This window comes from Rhinoderma darwinii, chromosome 1 (genome assembly GCF_050947455.1).
Source record: "Rhinoderma darwinii isolate aRhiDar2 chromosome 1, aRhiDar2.hap1, whole genome shotgun sequence".
Classification (NCBI taxonomy): Eukaryota; Metazoa; Chordata; class Amphibia; order Anura; family Rhinodermatidae; genus Rhinoderma; species Rhinoderma darwinii.
The window spans coordinates 11,095,032-11,110,834 of record NC_134687.1 but is presented as its reverse complement, the minus strand read 5'-3'; the positions used below and the strand labels follow the sequence as shown (position 1 = coordinate 11,110,834).

General features: G+C 44.1%; 1 protein-coding gene across 1 annotated transcript in view; it reads left to right on the top strand.

Annotated features, from left to right (window-relative positions):
- The window catches only part of LOC142646420 (vomeronasal type-2 receptor 26-like), a 48,719-nt gene that overhangs the window by 12,448 nt on the left and 20,468 nt on the right, over positions 1–15,803 (top strand). The window contains exons 4-6 of the mRNA XM_075847422.1: positions 6,818–7,621; positions 10,438–10,632; positions 14,864–14,987. Of these exons, the coding sequence (XP_075703537.1) occupies positions 6,818–7,621; positions 10,438–10,632; positions 14,864–14,987 (1,123 nt within the window). The remainder of the gene's footprint in view (positions 1–6,817; positions 7,622–10,437; positions 10,633–14,863; positions 14,988–15,803) is intronic.

Below are 15,803 nucleotides of genomic sequence, written 5' to 3'. Positions count from 1 at the left end.
TGAAAAGTTCGGTTCGGCTAGTTCGCCGAATTTCACGAAAAAGTTCGATTCGGACCGAACTAGTACTGACCGAACCTGTAATTTCCGTGCACCGAGCATGCTACTGTCCAGGGTGCTGATAGAGTTAATGGGCTGCACTAACTCTTTCAGCAACCTTGACAGTACATGCTCGGCGCATGGAAAATACAATTTTAATGTAATGAAAAAAATAAAAAAATACATTCATACTTACATTCCTCCTGTCCGGCCTCCAGCGATGACGTTTCATCCATGTCGCCGCTGCAGCCAATCACAGGCTGTAGTGGCAGTCACGCACGTCAGGATGACGTCAGAAGGCCGGCCTCCAGGGATGACGCTTCATCCCACGTGACCGCCTCTGCAGCCAATCACAGGCTGCAGCGGCCTCTGCAGCCAATCACAGGCTGCAGCGGCCTCTGCAGCCAATCACACGCTCCTCTCCTGAAATACTCTGTGCTGCGCTGCCTTAAACTCTGTGGACAGGTCAGGATCCTGTTTCTTTTAAATGCTGCTGGGGAACCCGCTCGATCCACTATATAAAGCTGCGCTACAGTGCAGCATTTAAAAGAAACAGGATCCTGACCTGTCCACAGAGTTTAAGGCAGCACAGAGTATTTCAGGAGATGAGCGTGCGGATCTTGTGCGGGGTGGTGACTTGCCAATCATGTGAAGGTGTTATTGAGGACAGGAGTGGAGGAGAGGTAACAGACTGAGCTACGTAATGGTAAGAGCAGAGTTCACAGCAGCACAGAGTATTTCAGGAGAGGAGCGTGCAGATTCTGTGCTGCTGTGAACTCTGCTCTTACCATTACGTAGCTCTCAGTCTGTTAGCTCTCCTCCACTCCTGTCCTCAATAACACCTTCACATGATTGGCAAGTCACCACGTAATGGTAAGAGCAGAGTTCACAGCAGCACAGAGTATTTCAGGAGATGAGCGTGCGGATCTGGTGCGGGGTGGTGACTTGCCAATCATGTGAAGGTGCTATTGAGGACAGGAGTGGAGGAGAGGTAACAGACTGAGCTACGTAATGGTAAGAGCAGAGTTCACAGCAGCACAGAGTATTTCAGGAGAGGAGCGTGCAGATTCTGTGCTGCTGTGAACTCTGCTCTTACCATTACGTAGCTCTTAGTCTGTTACCTCTCCTCCACTCCTGTCCTCAATAACACCTTCACATGATTGGCAAGTCACCACCCCGCACAAGATCCGCACGCTCATCTCCTGAAATACTTTGTGCTGCTGTGAACTCTGCTCTTACCATTACGTGGTGACTTGCCAATCATGTGAAGGTGTTATTGAGGACAGGAGTGGAGGAGAGGTAATAGACTGAGAGCTACGTAATGGTAAGAGCAGAGTTCACAGCAGCACTGAATCTGCACGCTCATCTCCTGAAATACTCTGTGCTGCCTTAAACTCTGTGGACAGGTCAGGATCCTGTTTCTTTTAAATGCTGCACTGTAGCGCAGCCTTATATAGTGGATCGAGCGGGTTCCCCAGCAGCATTTAAAAGAAACAGGATCCTGACCTGTCCACAGAGTTTAAGGCAGCACAGAGTATTTCAGGAGATGAGACCGGCCGGCCACGAGCAGCCGGTCGTTTTTCCGAGCCGTGCTCCCATTATAAAGTATAGGAGCACGGCCCGTAAAATAAAAAAATAGAACATGTTCTATCTTTTTAACGGCACGGGCACCTTCCCGTGAGAAAACGGGAAGGTGCCCGTGGCTAACAGAAGTCTATGGGCCCACTATTTCGACCCGTAATAACGGGTGTTTTTACGGTCGTGTGCATGAGGCCCCGTAATGACTACGTGTGTGCACCCGTCATTACAGCAGCTTTGCTAGGCGATGTCAGTAAATAGTCACTGTCCAGGGTGCTGAAAGAGTTAACTGATCGGCAGTAACTGTTTCAGCACGCTGGACAGTGAATTCCGATCAGAATATACATCAACCTGTAAAAAAAAAGACATTCATACTTACCGAGAACTTTCTGCTTCCTCCAGACCGGTCTCCTGGCCGTTGCCTTGGTCCCTCTCGACATCCGGCCCGACATTCCTGGATGACGTTACAGCCCATGTGACCGCTGCAGCCAATCACAGGCTGCAGAGGCCTCTGCAGCCAATCACAGGCTGCCGCGTCAGAAAAGAAGGTCGGACTGGAGGAAGAAGAGGGACTCGTCACCAAGACAACGACCGGGTATGTATGAAATGCTTTTTATTTTATTTTTAATCAGCAGCCTCTTTTCTCTATCAGTGATTGATAGAGACAAGTGGCTGCCGATTTGTATAATATTTTTGACCGGGTTCGGTCAAAACGGGTTCTGTTGTCCCGGTTCGCTCATCTCTACTGAAGTTCTCTAGACTTCCTAAGAATAGCATCACAATGTGCAGAATTGAGAATCCTACAAATGATGTCACGCGGTGGGTCTCCTTCTTTAGGTTTTGGTCTTAATGCCCTATGAGACCTGTGAACTGTCAAAGAAGAGGCATGTTCAGTGTTGAGTAGAGCCCCCAGGATGTCATAGGTAATATCCATAATCTCTGCGGCAGGGACAGATTCCAGAACTCTCCTCAAGCGGAGGTTATTCCTCCTTCCCCTATTGTCTTGGTCTTCGACTTAGGTCAGAAGGCTATTCAGATGGGTTTGGCAGGTTTAGAAAGCTTAATTTGTGGCTTTTCCATGGTCAAGGATGTGTTTGTCCTCTAGGTGTTCCACCAAGCCATGGAGTTGTCTCATTTCATGTTTGATACCCTTCAATTCCTTTACTACTGGTTTGAGAGCATTTTCAATCATTTTCTGCATGGTGTGTTGTGATAGGTGAAAAGACGATGTAGCCCTACCAGCATCTTTTTCACCTGAGCTGTCCCCGTAGTTCATATTTTCTGATACTGGAGTCGGGGCAGGTGTAAATTTGGCAGGGACTCTCTTTGTAGATGGGGATCTTTGCTTAAGGAACTTATCCATGTCAGATTGTGATTTGTTGTGTTGTTTGGGAGTACTCCAACCCTCACGTTTGCCAACTTTCACCATGACGGACAATTTGTGTAATTGCTATTGGTATGTGAGATGACGGCATAGTGAAGATGCTGATAGTGTTAATCAGGGAAACATCAGTCCCCTTTCTTTTTCTTTGTAGCAGTTTAGGCTATGACCTTTACAGGAAGACCGACAATATAGCAAGATAAAACTTGGGCCTCGGGCCCCAAATGTATTTTAGCTGATAGCTAATTTGGGTAGTTTTGTCCAAATTGTATGGAGGTGTAAGCCAGATTATAGAATGCAATGTGGAAGCATTCAGTATAAGGTTGGTCAGCGATTTTAAGTAATAAGTACGCCACAAACACCTACAGTACGTATTAACATTTAACCTCAGTTGAAAGTTCTTGGGTACCGACACACCTTGCCAGTAGTACTGTATGCCAATCGTTTTTGCAGAAGGAGTGGGCAAGCAAAAGGGGAGTTGAATGTCCCAATACAAAGGTCGTAGCGTATGGTAAATGGTAGGCTCGTGTGTGCTACATGTGTAGCATGTAGAGTGCTCCTTCTAGGCCTCCATAACCATCACTGCTCAGGCTATTTTCCAACAGTTGTCCACCCTGTAGTATGGGTTTAGGAATAAGGCCCTCCAGTCAGGAACGACTGATCAAAAGGTGGTCTGTGGATAGTAGTAATTCCAACCGCTGATTGTGAAGTAACCTCCTATAGTGTGTGTGTGTGTGTGTCTGTGTGTGTGTGTGTGTGTGTGTGGTGGGGACCTGCTACTGTGCTGGCTGTATATTACAGCATGCAGGTGGGAGTAAAATGGCGGCCTCTCCGGCTCAGTGCATTTGTCCAGGAGGGATCACTATTAGGGTATGTGCACACGAGGGCGTCCGTAACGGCTGAAATTACGGGGATGTTTCAGCCTGAAAACATCCCCGTAATTTCAGCCGTACCGGCATGTGCAGGCGCTTGAACGCCGCGTCAATTACGGGCAAAATTAGCGCTGCTATTCATTGGAGTCAATGAATAACGGCTCTATTTACGGCCAAAGAAGTGACAGGTCACTTCTTTGATGTGGGCGTCTATTTGACAGCGGTGCGTAAATATACGCCTCGTGTGAACAGACAAACGTCTGCCCATTGCTTTCAATGGGCAGATGTTTGTCAGCGCTATTGAGGCGCTATTTTCGGACGTAAATCGGGGGAAAAAACGCCCGAATTACGTCCGTAAATAGGCCGTGTGAACATACCCTTAGTCACCTGAGGTTCCAAGGCTTTGGGTAGTGATGTCCAGTGACTCCCTAACTTCCGATGGGCTTATCGGCAACCTGGTAGCTGTATACTTGTGTCATTCGCTCTGCCGGAAGTACGGCCCGTGCACTTTCTTTAAGTAATTTATCCTGGGGATCTGGGTCTTTGTCTAGGCCGAAGCCTTCAATATCTCCAATACGGGCCAAAACAGGGTAAATGTGCTCCCTGAGGTAGCAGGAGTATAAGGGTATGTTCACACGTAGTCAACCAAAACGTCTGAAAATCCAGAGCTGTTTTCAAGGGAAAACAGACCCTGCTTTTCAGACGTTTTTTACCAACTCGCATTTTTAGGGTATGTTCACACGGCCTATTTACGGACGTAATTCGGGCGTTTTTGCCCCGAATTACGTCTGAAAATAGCGCCTCAATAGCGCTGACAAACATCTGCCCATTGAAAGCAATGGGCAGACGTTTGTCTGTTCACACGAGGCGTATATTTACGCGCCGCTGTCAAATGACGGCGCGTAACTAGACGCCCGCGTCAAAGAAGTGACCTGTCACTTCTTTGGCCGTAATTGGAGCCGTTCTTCATTCACTCCAATGAATAGCAGCGCCAATTACGGCCGTAATTGACGCGGCGTTCAAGCGCCTGCACATGCCGCTACGGCTGAAATTACGGGGATGTTTTCAGGCTGAAACATCCCCGTAATTTCAGCCGTTACGGACCCCCGCCGTGTGAACATACCCTTAGGGTATGTTCACACGTAGTCAACCAAAACGTCTGAAAATCCAGAGCTGTTTTCAAGGGAAAACAGACCCTGCTTTTCAGACGTTTTTACCAACTCGCATTTTTACCAACTCATTTTTTTACCAACTCGTTTTTGGAGCTGTGTTCATTGGAGTCTATGAGAAAACAGCTCCAAAAACGTCTGAAAGAAGTGTCCTGCACTTCTTTTGACGAGGCTGTATTTTTACGAGTCGTCGTTTGACAGCTGTCAAACGACGACTCGTAAATAACAGGTCGTCTGCACAGTACGTCGGCAAACCCATTCAGGGTATGTTCACACGTAGTCAACCAAAACGTCTGAAAATCCAGAGCTGTTTTCAAGGGAAAACAGACCCTGCTTTTCAGACTTTTTTTTTACCAACTCGCATTTTTCGCGGCGTTTTCACGCCGTTTTTGCGGCGTTTTTTACGTCCGTTTTTGGAGCTGTTTTCATTGGAGTCTATGAGAAAACAGCTCCAAAAACGTCCAAAGAAGTGTCCTGCACTTCTTTTGACGAGGCTGTATTTTTACGCGTCGTCGTTTGACAGCTGTCAAACGACGACTCGTAAATAACAGGTCGTCTGCACAGTACGTCGGCAAACCCATTCAAATGAATGGGCAGATGTTTGCCGACGTATTGGAGCCGTATTTTCAGACGTAAAACGAGGCATAATACGCCTCGTATATGTCTGAAATTTGGCCGTGTGAACATACCCTCAAATGAATGGGCAGATGTTTGCCGACGTATTGTAGCCATATTTTCAGACGTAAAACGAGGCATAATACGCCTCGTATACGTCTGCAATTTGGCCGTGTGAACATACCCTTAGGGTATGTTCACACGTAGTCAACCAAAACGTCTGAAAATCCAGAGCTGTTTTCAAGGGAAAACAGACCCTGCTTTTCAGACGTTTTTTACCAACTCGCATTTTTACCAACTCATTTTTTTACCAACTCGTTTTTGGAGCTGTTTTCATTGGAGTCTATGAGAAAACAGCTCCAAAAACGTCTGAAAGAAGTGTCCTGCACTTCTTTTGACGAGGCTGTATTTTTACGAGTCGTCGTTTGACAGCTGTCAAACGACGACGCGTAAATAACAGGTCGTCTGCACAGTACGTCGGCAAACCCATTCAAATGAATGGGCAGATGTTTGCCGACGTATTGTAGCCCTATTTTCAGACGTAAAACGAGGCATAATACGCCTCGTATACGTCTGAAATTTGGCCGTGTGAACATACCCTAACCAACTCATTTTTTTACCAACTCGTTTTTGGAGCTGTTTTCATTGGAGTCTATGAGAAAACAGCTCCAAAAACGTCTGAAAGAAGTGTCCTGCACTTCTTTTGACGAGGCTGTATTTTTACGAGTCGTCGTTTGACAGCTGTCAAACGACGACGCGTAAATAACAGGTCGTCTGCACAGTACGTCGGCAAACCCATTCAAATGAATGGGCAGATGTTTGCCGACGTATTGTAGCCCTATTTTCAGACGTAAAACGAGGCATAATACGCCTCGTATACGTCTGAAATTTGGCCGTGTGAACATACCCTTAGAGGGTATAATGCTGTTTTTGTATTAGCGAGTCATTAGATTCTAAATTATTAATTCATGACTTTATATAATATTAACAATGTGAAATAGTAACACTATATATTTATTGGTGTTAAGGATTTTAGTTTGTAGTGAACTTTATCTGTGTTCAGTTTCTTTGTCATTTTCTTTAATGTTCATCACTTCATCCTTTGTTGTCATGTAGTATAGACACCGTTGTTATTATGTTATTTTTATAATTTTTTTATATAATAGATCAGTTATGGAGCTAGAGAACCTCTCCTAAGTGATAAAAAGCTTTACCCAAATTTCTTTCGAACAGTTCCCGATGACAAGATGCAATTTTCAGCATTGGTGAAGTTATTGGAGAGATTCCAGTGGAATTGGGTTGGGATTATCACATCAGATGATGACAGTGGACAGCAGGAGTTACAACAGTTAATCACACAATTCACAAACCATCAGATTTGTGTGGAATTCAGCGTTCTTGTATCTGTGAAGAATTTTAATAAACTCCCTGCAGCTTTACAGGCATCATCCACTGATGTGATTATTATTTGTGGATCCTATAGTCTGACTTACATCAAGTTTTTGCACAATGCAATTCATGTCCTAAGTAATAAAACTCTTATCCTTCCAAGTTCATGGTCACTTGCAAGAGAGCTTATATTTACCTATGAAACTTTAGTTCCTGCTAATTGTAGTTTGGTGTTTTCAGTTCCTAGAAATAATATTACAGGAATGGAAGAGTTTCTCAGTAGCATTCAACTATCTAGTCGTCCTAATGATATGTTGCTGGAAGATATTTGGATGACTGCATTACATTGTTTTTCAGGAAACACATTAAAGAATAAACTGATACCATTAACAGATAACAATCCATTTCGTAACTGTTCTGCGGAAAAGCGATTCACCAGAGAATTTTATTTTCCTGAAGATACAACTCCTTACCAAGTGTACATCGCTGTCTACATTACGGCTCAGGCTCTGCATGAAGTCAACATTTTTGTTAACAATGGGAAACCGAATGTATCAAAAATATATGACTACAAAAGCAAAGTGAGTATAATGAGCGCAAAATATTCCTTTTCTTTTCTTTATAGTGTTTTAGTAAAGAGAAGAACAATAAAAATAATATATATATATATATGGAAAGAAGATAAATACATTAAGGACAGGAGCGAATTCCAATGGCATATTTATTCTTTTTGGGCGTTGATGTATTTTGTTGCCTGAAAATCTGCTAAGTAACAACCAATAGCTCAAAAACCTCTTATGGCTCTCAGACCGCTTGCATCTAGTGGTGGTTGTTGGTATCTGTGAATATTGTTTTTCACCAATGAAAAGCTGTGGCTGTGAAGGATCATACAGAACATGTGGAGTTTTTGAGCATTTCATCTTACTGCCCTACAGGGGCGTAACTAGGTGAGACTGAGCCCCATAGCAAACTTTTGACTGGGCCCCCCCCCTCCCCTGGGTGTCACACAACCCCCCCTTGTAGATAGTGCCTTTTTTACAGCCCCCCCTGTAGATAACGCCATACAGACCCCCACTGTAGAGAACGCCATACAGAGTCCCCCCTGTAGAGAACGCAATACAGCCCCCCTGTAGAGAACACCATACAGCCCCCCTGTAGAGAACGCCATACAGCCCCCTCTGTAGAGAACGCCATACAGCCCCCTCTGTAGATAACGCCATACAGCCCCCCTGTAGATAACACCATACAGCCCCCTCTGTAGATAACGCCATACAGCCCCCTCTGTAGATAACGCCATACAGACCCCCCCTGTAGATAACGCCATACAGCCCCCTCTGTAGATAACGCCATACAGCCCCCTCTGTAGATAACGCCATACACCCCCTCTGTAGATAACGCCATACACCCCCCTGTAAATAACACCATACAGACCCCCCCTGAAGATAACGCCGTACAGCCCCCTGTAGATAACGCCATACAGCCCCCCTGTAGATAATGCCATACAGCCCCCCTGAAGATAACGCTATACAGCCCCCCTGTAGGTAACGCCATACAGCCCCCCCTGTAGGTAATGCTATACAGCCCCCCCTGTAGGTAACGCTATACAGCCCCCTGTAGGTAACGCTATACAGCCCCCCCTGTAGGTAACGCTATACAGACCCCTGTAGGTAATGCTATACAGCCCCCCTCTAAATAGCGCCATACAGCCACCCCTGTGGGTAACACCATACAGCCCCCCCTGTAGGTAACGCTATACAGCCCCCTGTAGGTAGCGCCATACAGCCCCCCCTGTAGGTAACGCCGTACAGAACCCCCCTGTAGGTTACGCCGTACAGAACCCCCCTGTGGGTAACGCCGTACAGAACCTCCCTGTAGGTAACGTCGTACAGCCCCCCTGTAGGAAATGCCGTACAGCCCCCCCTGTAGGTAACGCCGTACAGCCCCTCTGTAGATAACTCCATACACCCCCTCTGTAGATAACGCCATACAGCCCCCTGTAGATAACGTCATACAGCCCCCCCTGTAGGTAACGCCGTACAGCCCCTCTGTAGATAACTCCATACACCCCCTCTGTAGATAACGCCATACAGCCCCCCTGTAGATAACGCTATACAGCCCCCCTGTAAATAACACCATACAGACCCCCCCTGTAGATAACGCCATACAGCCCCCCTGTAAATAACACCATACAGACCCCCCCTGTAGATAACGCCATACAGCCCCCCTGTAAATAACGCCATACAGACCCCCCCTGTAGATAACGCTATACAGCCCCCCTGTAGATAACGCTATACAGCCCCCCCTGTGGGTAACGCCATACAGAGCCCCCTGTAGGTAACGCCATACAGCCCCCCCTGTAGGTAACGCCATAGGTGAAATTTAAAGATTCGAGGAAAACCCCTTTAAGCAAATAACCCTCGTTTGTCTGCTGATTGTATCCTTTGATCGGCATTCTGTTCGATTATTGGCTCTCATTTACCGGCAAAAATTTGCTGCTATAGAAAGGACCCTTATACTAGGGGGTACAATTATATAAAGCATTAAATGGAGTGGTTGAAAGGAGAACAAATTGTGTATCACATCATGCCTCTGACAATGATGAAGAGTGATGTGATTCGTGATTTCTGTTTCTAGGGGTCATGGAGTGCATGTCGAATGATGTTATTCAGAGCTGCTAACTGGCTGAGAGGGATCAGGTGATGCACCAAGTAAGGCCCTGTTCACATGGAGTATTTTGGCGAGTTTTTTGGCACAGAAACCGCTCCGCAAAACTCGTCAAAAACCGGCCGAAAATGCCTCCCATTTATTTCAATGGGAGGCGGAGGCGGTTTTCTCCCGTGAGCGGTAAAACCACCTCGCGGGAGAAAGAAGGGACATGACCTCTCTTCGTGGGGTCACGCCTCTGACCTCCCATTGACAGAGAAAGCGTATTTCACAGAGTTTTTTGCCCGTAGCACTCAATGGGCACGAGCGAAAAATGCAGCGAAAAACGCTACGAAAATATAGCGGCAAACGGCGTGCAGGAAGGTCAAAATCTGCCTCAAAATCCCAAATTGAATTTTGAGGCAGAATTTTCCTCCGGCAAAAAACTCAGTGTGAACACAGCCTAACTGCAGAAATAGCAAGTGCTTTCTAAATAGCCCAATGTTTGGCACTTCGAGAGGCTGTTTTGTTGATGCAGTTTCACTTACTAGTTCTAGTAGAAGTTACTAGTAACTCTATAAGAAATGTAAATTAAAGGGGCCTGTCATAGTAAAAGATTTTCTAACTAAATGTTCCCTAAATTATATCTGTTCCCTTCATAATTATTATTGACACCCATGACCTGTATAAAGCTAATGATTAATAGATTGGAATTTCCTTGGTGTCAATCACAACCGCTGTTCATCTTTTAAAGCTGACAAAGTACATACAAGAAGGAGAAAATATTTTTAATGAGAATGGAGATTTTATAACTCCCCTGATTGTTTTGAATTGGGTAAAAAAGGATGCAAAAAAATTAAGGAAAATTATAGGAAAATTTGATGCATCATTTCCAGAAGATGAACAGCTGCAGATTAATTCACAGATTGTAACTTGGAGACAGAACTCGGTATGTTACTATGAAGCTATTTACTGTTTATTTTACTCCTTAATGCTTTGTACATGTACATCATGGATTGTCTACAGGATAGAAGCTCGGCCTGTGTGATCAACAGTGAGAGACCGGCGGTGATTAAATCCAATACTTACATTTAAGTCTATAGAGAGGGATAGCGCATGCTCATCCTTATCTCCAGTCGAGAACAAGGACTAAGGACCCTTTGTTCTTGGTAAAGGTGTGAGTGCCATTATTTAAAAGGTAAGGCTTCGTTCACATCTGCGTCAGGGCTCCATTCCGACTTTTCGCCTGAGCTTTCCATCGGAACGGAGCCCTGACAGACACAAACTGAAACCAGAGGTTTCCATTTCCATCACCATTGATTTCAATGGTGATGGATCCGGTGCCAGTGGCTTCAGTTTGTCTCCGTTGTGCAAGGGTTCTTTCATTTAGACGAGATGAATACTGTAGTCGACTACGGTATTCATCACGTCAAAACAACGGAACCCTTGCACAACGGAGACAAACTGAAACCATTGGCACCGGATCGGTCACCATTGAAATTAATGGTGATGGAAACGGAAACCTCTGGTTTCCGTTTGTGTCTGTCAGGGCTCCGTTCCGACGGAAAGCTCCGATGGAACGGAGCCCGGACGCAGATTTGAACATAGCCTTATAAAAAAAAAAATCTTTATTATTGGACAATCCCTTGTGGGACAACCCTTTTATTATGATTGTATATTGCTACAATTTCCCGGAAGCAGCACACAGTTTTCCCATGGAGTCGCTTCATTCAGAGAAGGAGATGTTATACTGGGGTAATGATTTAACCCTTTCGCCTTGGCAGTTTGATGGTTGATACAGTTAATAGAGCACTACCATCCTTCAGTACTGAAATAATTATGTCTCTGCTACTAAAACGGCAAAAATGGCACCAAATTTAAGTGCCCTGTTCCCAAAATTAAAAGTAAACACTTTTCTACTTTCTATAAAAATAAACAAACATAAAGTAGAAAAAAAAAATAACAAAAATATTTTAGCCTGCACGGAAAAAAAAAACTACTAAATTGGAGGGGGATTTCAACATAAACTAGAACAGCTATACAAATTACACAATAATGACACCCACACTCTTTTGTTATTAAAGTCGAAGGCCACAGCTCTATTATAAATATATGTATATCAATAAAACCAGCAAACTGTAAACACAGTTGCTCAGCTGTCCACAAGTATGCCCATGCACAGCACTGCATGCATCCCCTTAAATTTAGCTGAAAGTACAGCTGAAATTCTGAGAAGTCTAGAGGTAGACCTGAATATACTGTATGCATAGAGAAAGAGGTAGACATACAGTGAGGGAAATAAGTATTTGATCCCTTGCTGATTTTGTAAGTTTGCCCACTGTCAAAGCCATGAACAGTCTAGAATTTTTAGGCTAGGTTAATTTTACCAGTGAGAGATAGATTATATTTAAAAAAAACAGAAAATCACATAGTCAAAGTTATATATATGTATTTGCATTGTGCACAGAGAAATAAGTATTTGATCCCCTACCAACCATTAAGAGTTCAGCCTCCTCCAGACCAGTTACTGCTCCAAATCAACTTGGTGCCTGCATTATAGACAGCTCTTACATGGTCACCTGTATAAAAGACTCCTGTCCACAGACTCAATGAATCAGTCTGACTCTAACCTCTACAACATGGGCAAGACCAAAGAGCTTTCTAAGGATGTCAGGGACAAGATCATAGACCTGCACAAGGCTGAAATGGGCTACAAAACCATAAGTAAGACGCTGGGTGAGAAGGAGACAACTGTTGGTGCAATAGTAAGAAAATGGAAGACATACAAAATGACTGTCAATCGACATCGATCTGGGGCTCCATGCAAAATCTCACCTCGTGGGGTATCCTTGATCCTGAGGAAGGTGAGAGCTCAGCCGAAAACTACTCTGGGGGAACTTGTTAATGATCTCAAGGCAGCTGGGACTTCAGTCACCAAGAAAACCATTGGTAACACATTACGCCGTAATGGATTAAAATCCTGCAGTACCTGCAAGGTCCCCCTGCTCAAGAAGGCACATGTACAGGCCCATCTGAAGTTTGCAAATGAACATCTGGATGATTCTGAGAGTGATTGGGAGAAGGTGCTGTGGTCAGATGAGACTAAAATTGAGCTCTTTGGCATTAACTCAACTCGCCGTGTTTGGAGGAAGAGAAATGCTGCCTATGACCCAAAGAACACCGTCCCCACTGTCAAGCATGGAGGTGGAAACATTATGTTTTGGGGGTGTTTCTCTGCTAAGGGCACAGGACTACTTCACCGCATCAATGGGAGAATGGATGGAGCCATGTACCGTCAAATCCTGAGTGACAACCTCCTTCCATCCACCAGGACATTAAAAATGGCTCGTGGCTGGGTCTTCCAGCACGACAATGACACAAAACATACAGCCAAGGCAACAAAGGAGTGGCTCAAAAAGAAGCACATTAAGGTCAAGGAGTGGCCTAGCCAGTCTCCAGACCTTAATCCCATTGAAAACTTATGGAGGGAGCTGAAGATCCGAGTTGCCAAGCGACAGCCTCGAAATCTTAATGATTTACAGATGATCTGCAAAGAGGAGTGGGCCAAAATTCCATCTAACATGTGTGCAAACCTCATCATCAACTACAAAAAACGTCTGACTGCTGTGCTTGCCAACAAGGGTTTTGCCACCAAGTATTAAGTCTTGTTTGCCAAAGGGATCAAATACTTATTTCTCTGTGCACAATGCAAATAAATATATATAATTTTGACAATGTGATTTTCTTTTTTTTTTTTTATATAATCTATCTCTCACTGGTAAAATTAACCTAGCCTAAAAATTCTAGACTGTTCATGTCTTTGACAGTGGGCAAACTTACAAAATCAGCAAGGGATCAAATACTTATTTCCTTCACTGTAGAGTAAGACCACATAGAGTAAAAACATGGGAGGAGACAAAGAGAAATAACACTACGTAGCACTTCTAAGGTGGCACAGCCACTGCGAAAAGAATTTGGTCTGCCACAAAAGCTGTAGTTGATGAGGACTATGCAAATATCAGCATATCCTCTAGAACTCTAATATTGGTGGAAGTTTCTGTTTTAAAGATGGGGTTATCACTTGTACCTAAGACAAAGTTTGACAGCTTTACATGGATTAACGATCTTTACTTATTTTCATGTAGACTTTAAATGTATGAGTCACCAGATTTCACAATAGAATCTACATACATTATTCAATAGATCTCTCATAGACCTGATAAAGCTGGTGTACTAACTTTGAAAATCCTTGTAAGAGTGGCAATAATATCCTTTCCTGTATGATATTAAAATTAGCATTTTATAAGACCAAGCATATGCATGAGACCAAGTATATGTATGATGTAATCTCAATCTCCTCCATGGGCAGGAGAAATATTAACTAAAGGAGAGGACCCATGGAGTCCACCACACATCTTTAACTGGCTCACCGAGTCGTCCCGCCAATATTGCGGATGGCATGTGTGGGCCCACATTCAAAAGGCATTGTCTCCTGGACTCTAACTACAGAGGCAGAAACTATGCAATATTTTTTTTTTTCTACATGGAGGGGAAGGACTAGAGCTCAAATGGGATGGGGGCAAGACTGAAACAGATGCAACCAAGAGATTACAGCTCATCAGATCCCCAGATGGACGTAGATAAAGGGCCCTCTCCAACCACGCAGAACCCTTTCTGGCAACTCTCTCCAAAATTTGTCTGGAATGCCCATCATTGCTTGCCATCTTGATATGTTTAACAGGCCAGGAAAGAGGCAGCTTCTGTGTGTATCCATAAATTTAAGCCCTCGGGTACACCCACCCCTAAAGCATTAATCTACCACCCCCAGTGCCATTCTACTGGCCTTGGCTAAGCTATTTACTTGCTCCCCATCTCTGCTTCACCCAACTACCCATTTGTTTGTGCAGTTTTGTGCCTTCTAGAAAGCTGTACACCTTCAGTACAAGTACACAGTTATCATTTATCCTGGATAAAATGTTGATTAACAGAATGAAGGTGTAAAATGAAACACTGTGCCCACATCATGCGGAATGGAGTTTTCCTCAACCCACAAAAAATAAGCCTTATCCTCCATTGATGCACTTGCTTTATTGTCAATATTTACTTTTACATATTAAAATGTTTTGTTTTATTTCAATGTATTATGTATAAAACTATTAATTGAAATCACTTATATATAGATTCCAAAAGGTCGATGTTCTGAACCCTGTCTGCCCGGAACCAGAAAAGTTCTCCAGGAAGGATATCACATATGCTGCTACAACTGCATCTCATGCTCAGAAGGAGAATTTACAGATCATTTTGGTAGATTGATTCATCTTCAACCTTTTAATTCACTTTATCAATTGCAGAGACATATCAAGAACATTATTGGAGTTATACTTATGTGCATATTTACGTTCATCATTTCACAGTAATATACACAAGCATGGAAACACTATACACAATCCAATATATCATGTTATCACTCCATATAATGTTATATTGCTAATTGACTCATGAAATATGCAAACATCCCACATAATAAAGCAGTTCTCCAGTCTTAGGCCCCATGCACACGACCGTAAAAAGCCTCAGTTTTTGCGGATCGCAATTGCGGTCCGCAAAAACTGACCCATTCACTTCCATTGAATGCGGACACCTTTCCGTATCGCTACGGATGAGTGTCCTTTCCGCAGAACTGTGCCGGGAATTATGGAGCATGTCCGTTCTTGGTCCGCAATTGCGGCACGGACTCCTCCATAGAAGTCTATGGGGGAAACCAAAATTGCGGATGGCTACGGAGGTGCGTCCGCAAATACGGATAGCCATCCGCAAATACAGAAGTGTTGCTAAGCGACACAAAGGAGATTTCCCATCAACCAGACCTCTTTTTTTTGCGGATCAGTATATACGGTTGTAATACGGATGCACTACGGACCATATTTGAGGATACCATTCAGCAGAAATGGGTACGTTGCTGTTGATTTGCTGATGACTAGAAAGCAATATGGAACCGTATTTGCGGTCAGTATTTGCAGATACGGTCGTGTGCATGAGGCCTAACACCAGACTAGTCATTGCTTTAGTTGAGAGGGAATTCCCGAAAAGGTGTGAAAACCCCTATTATTCTTAGATGCT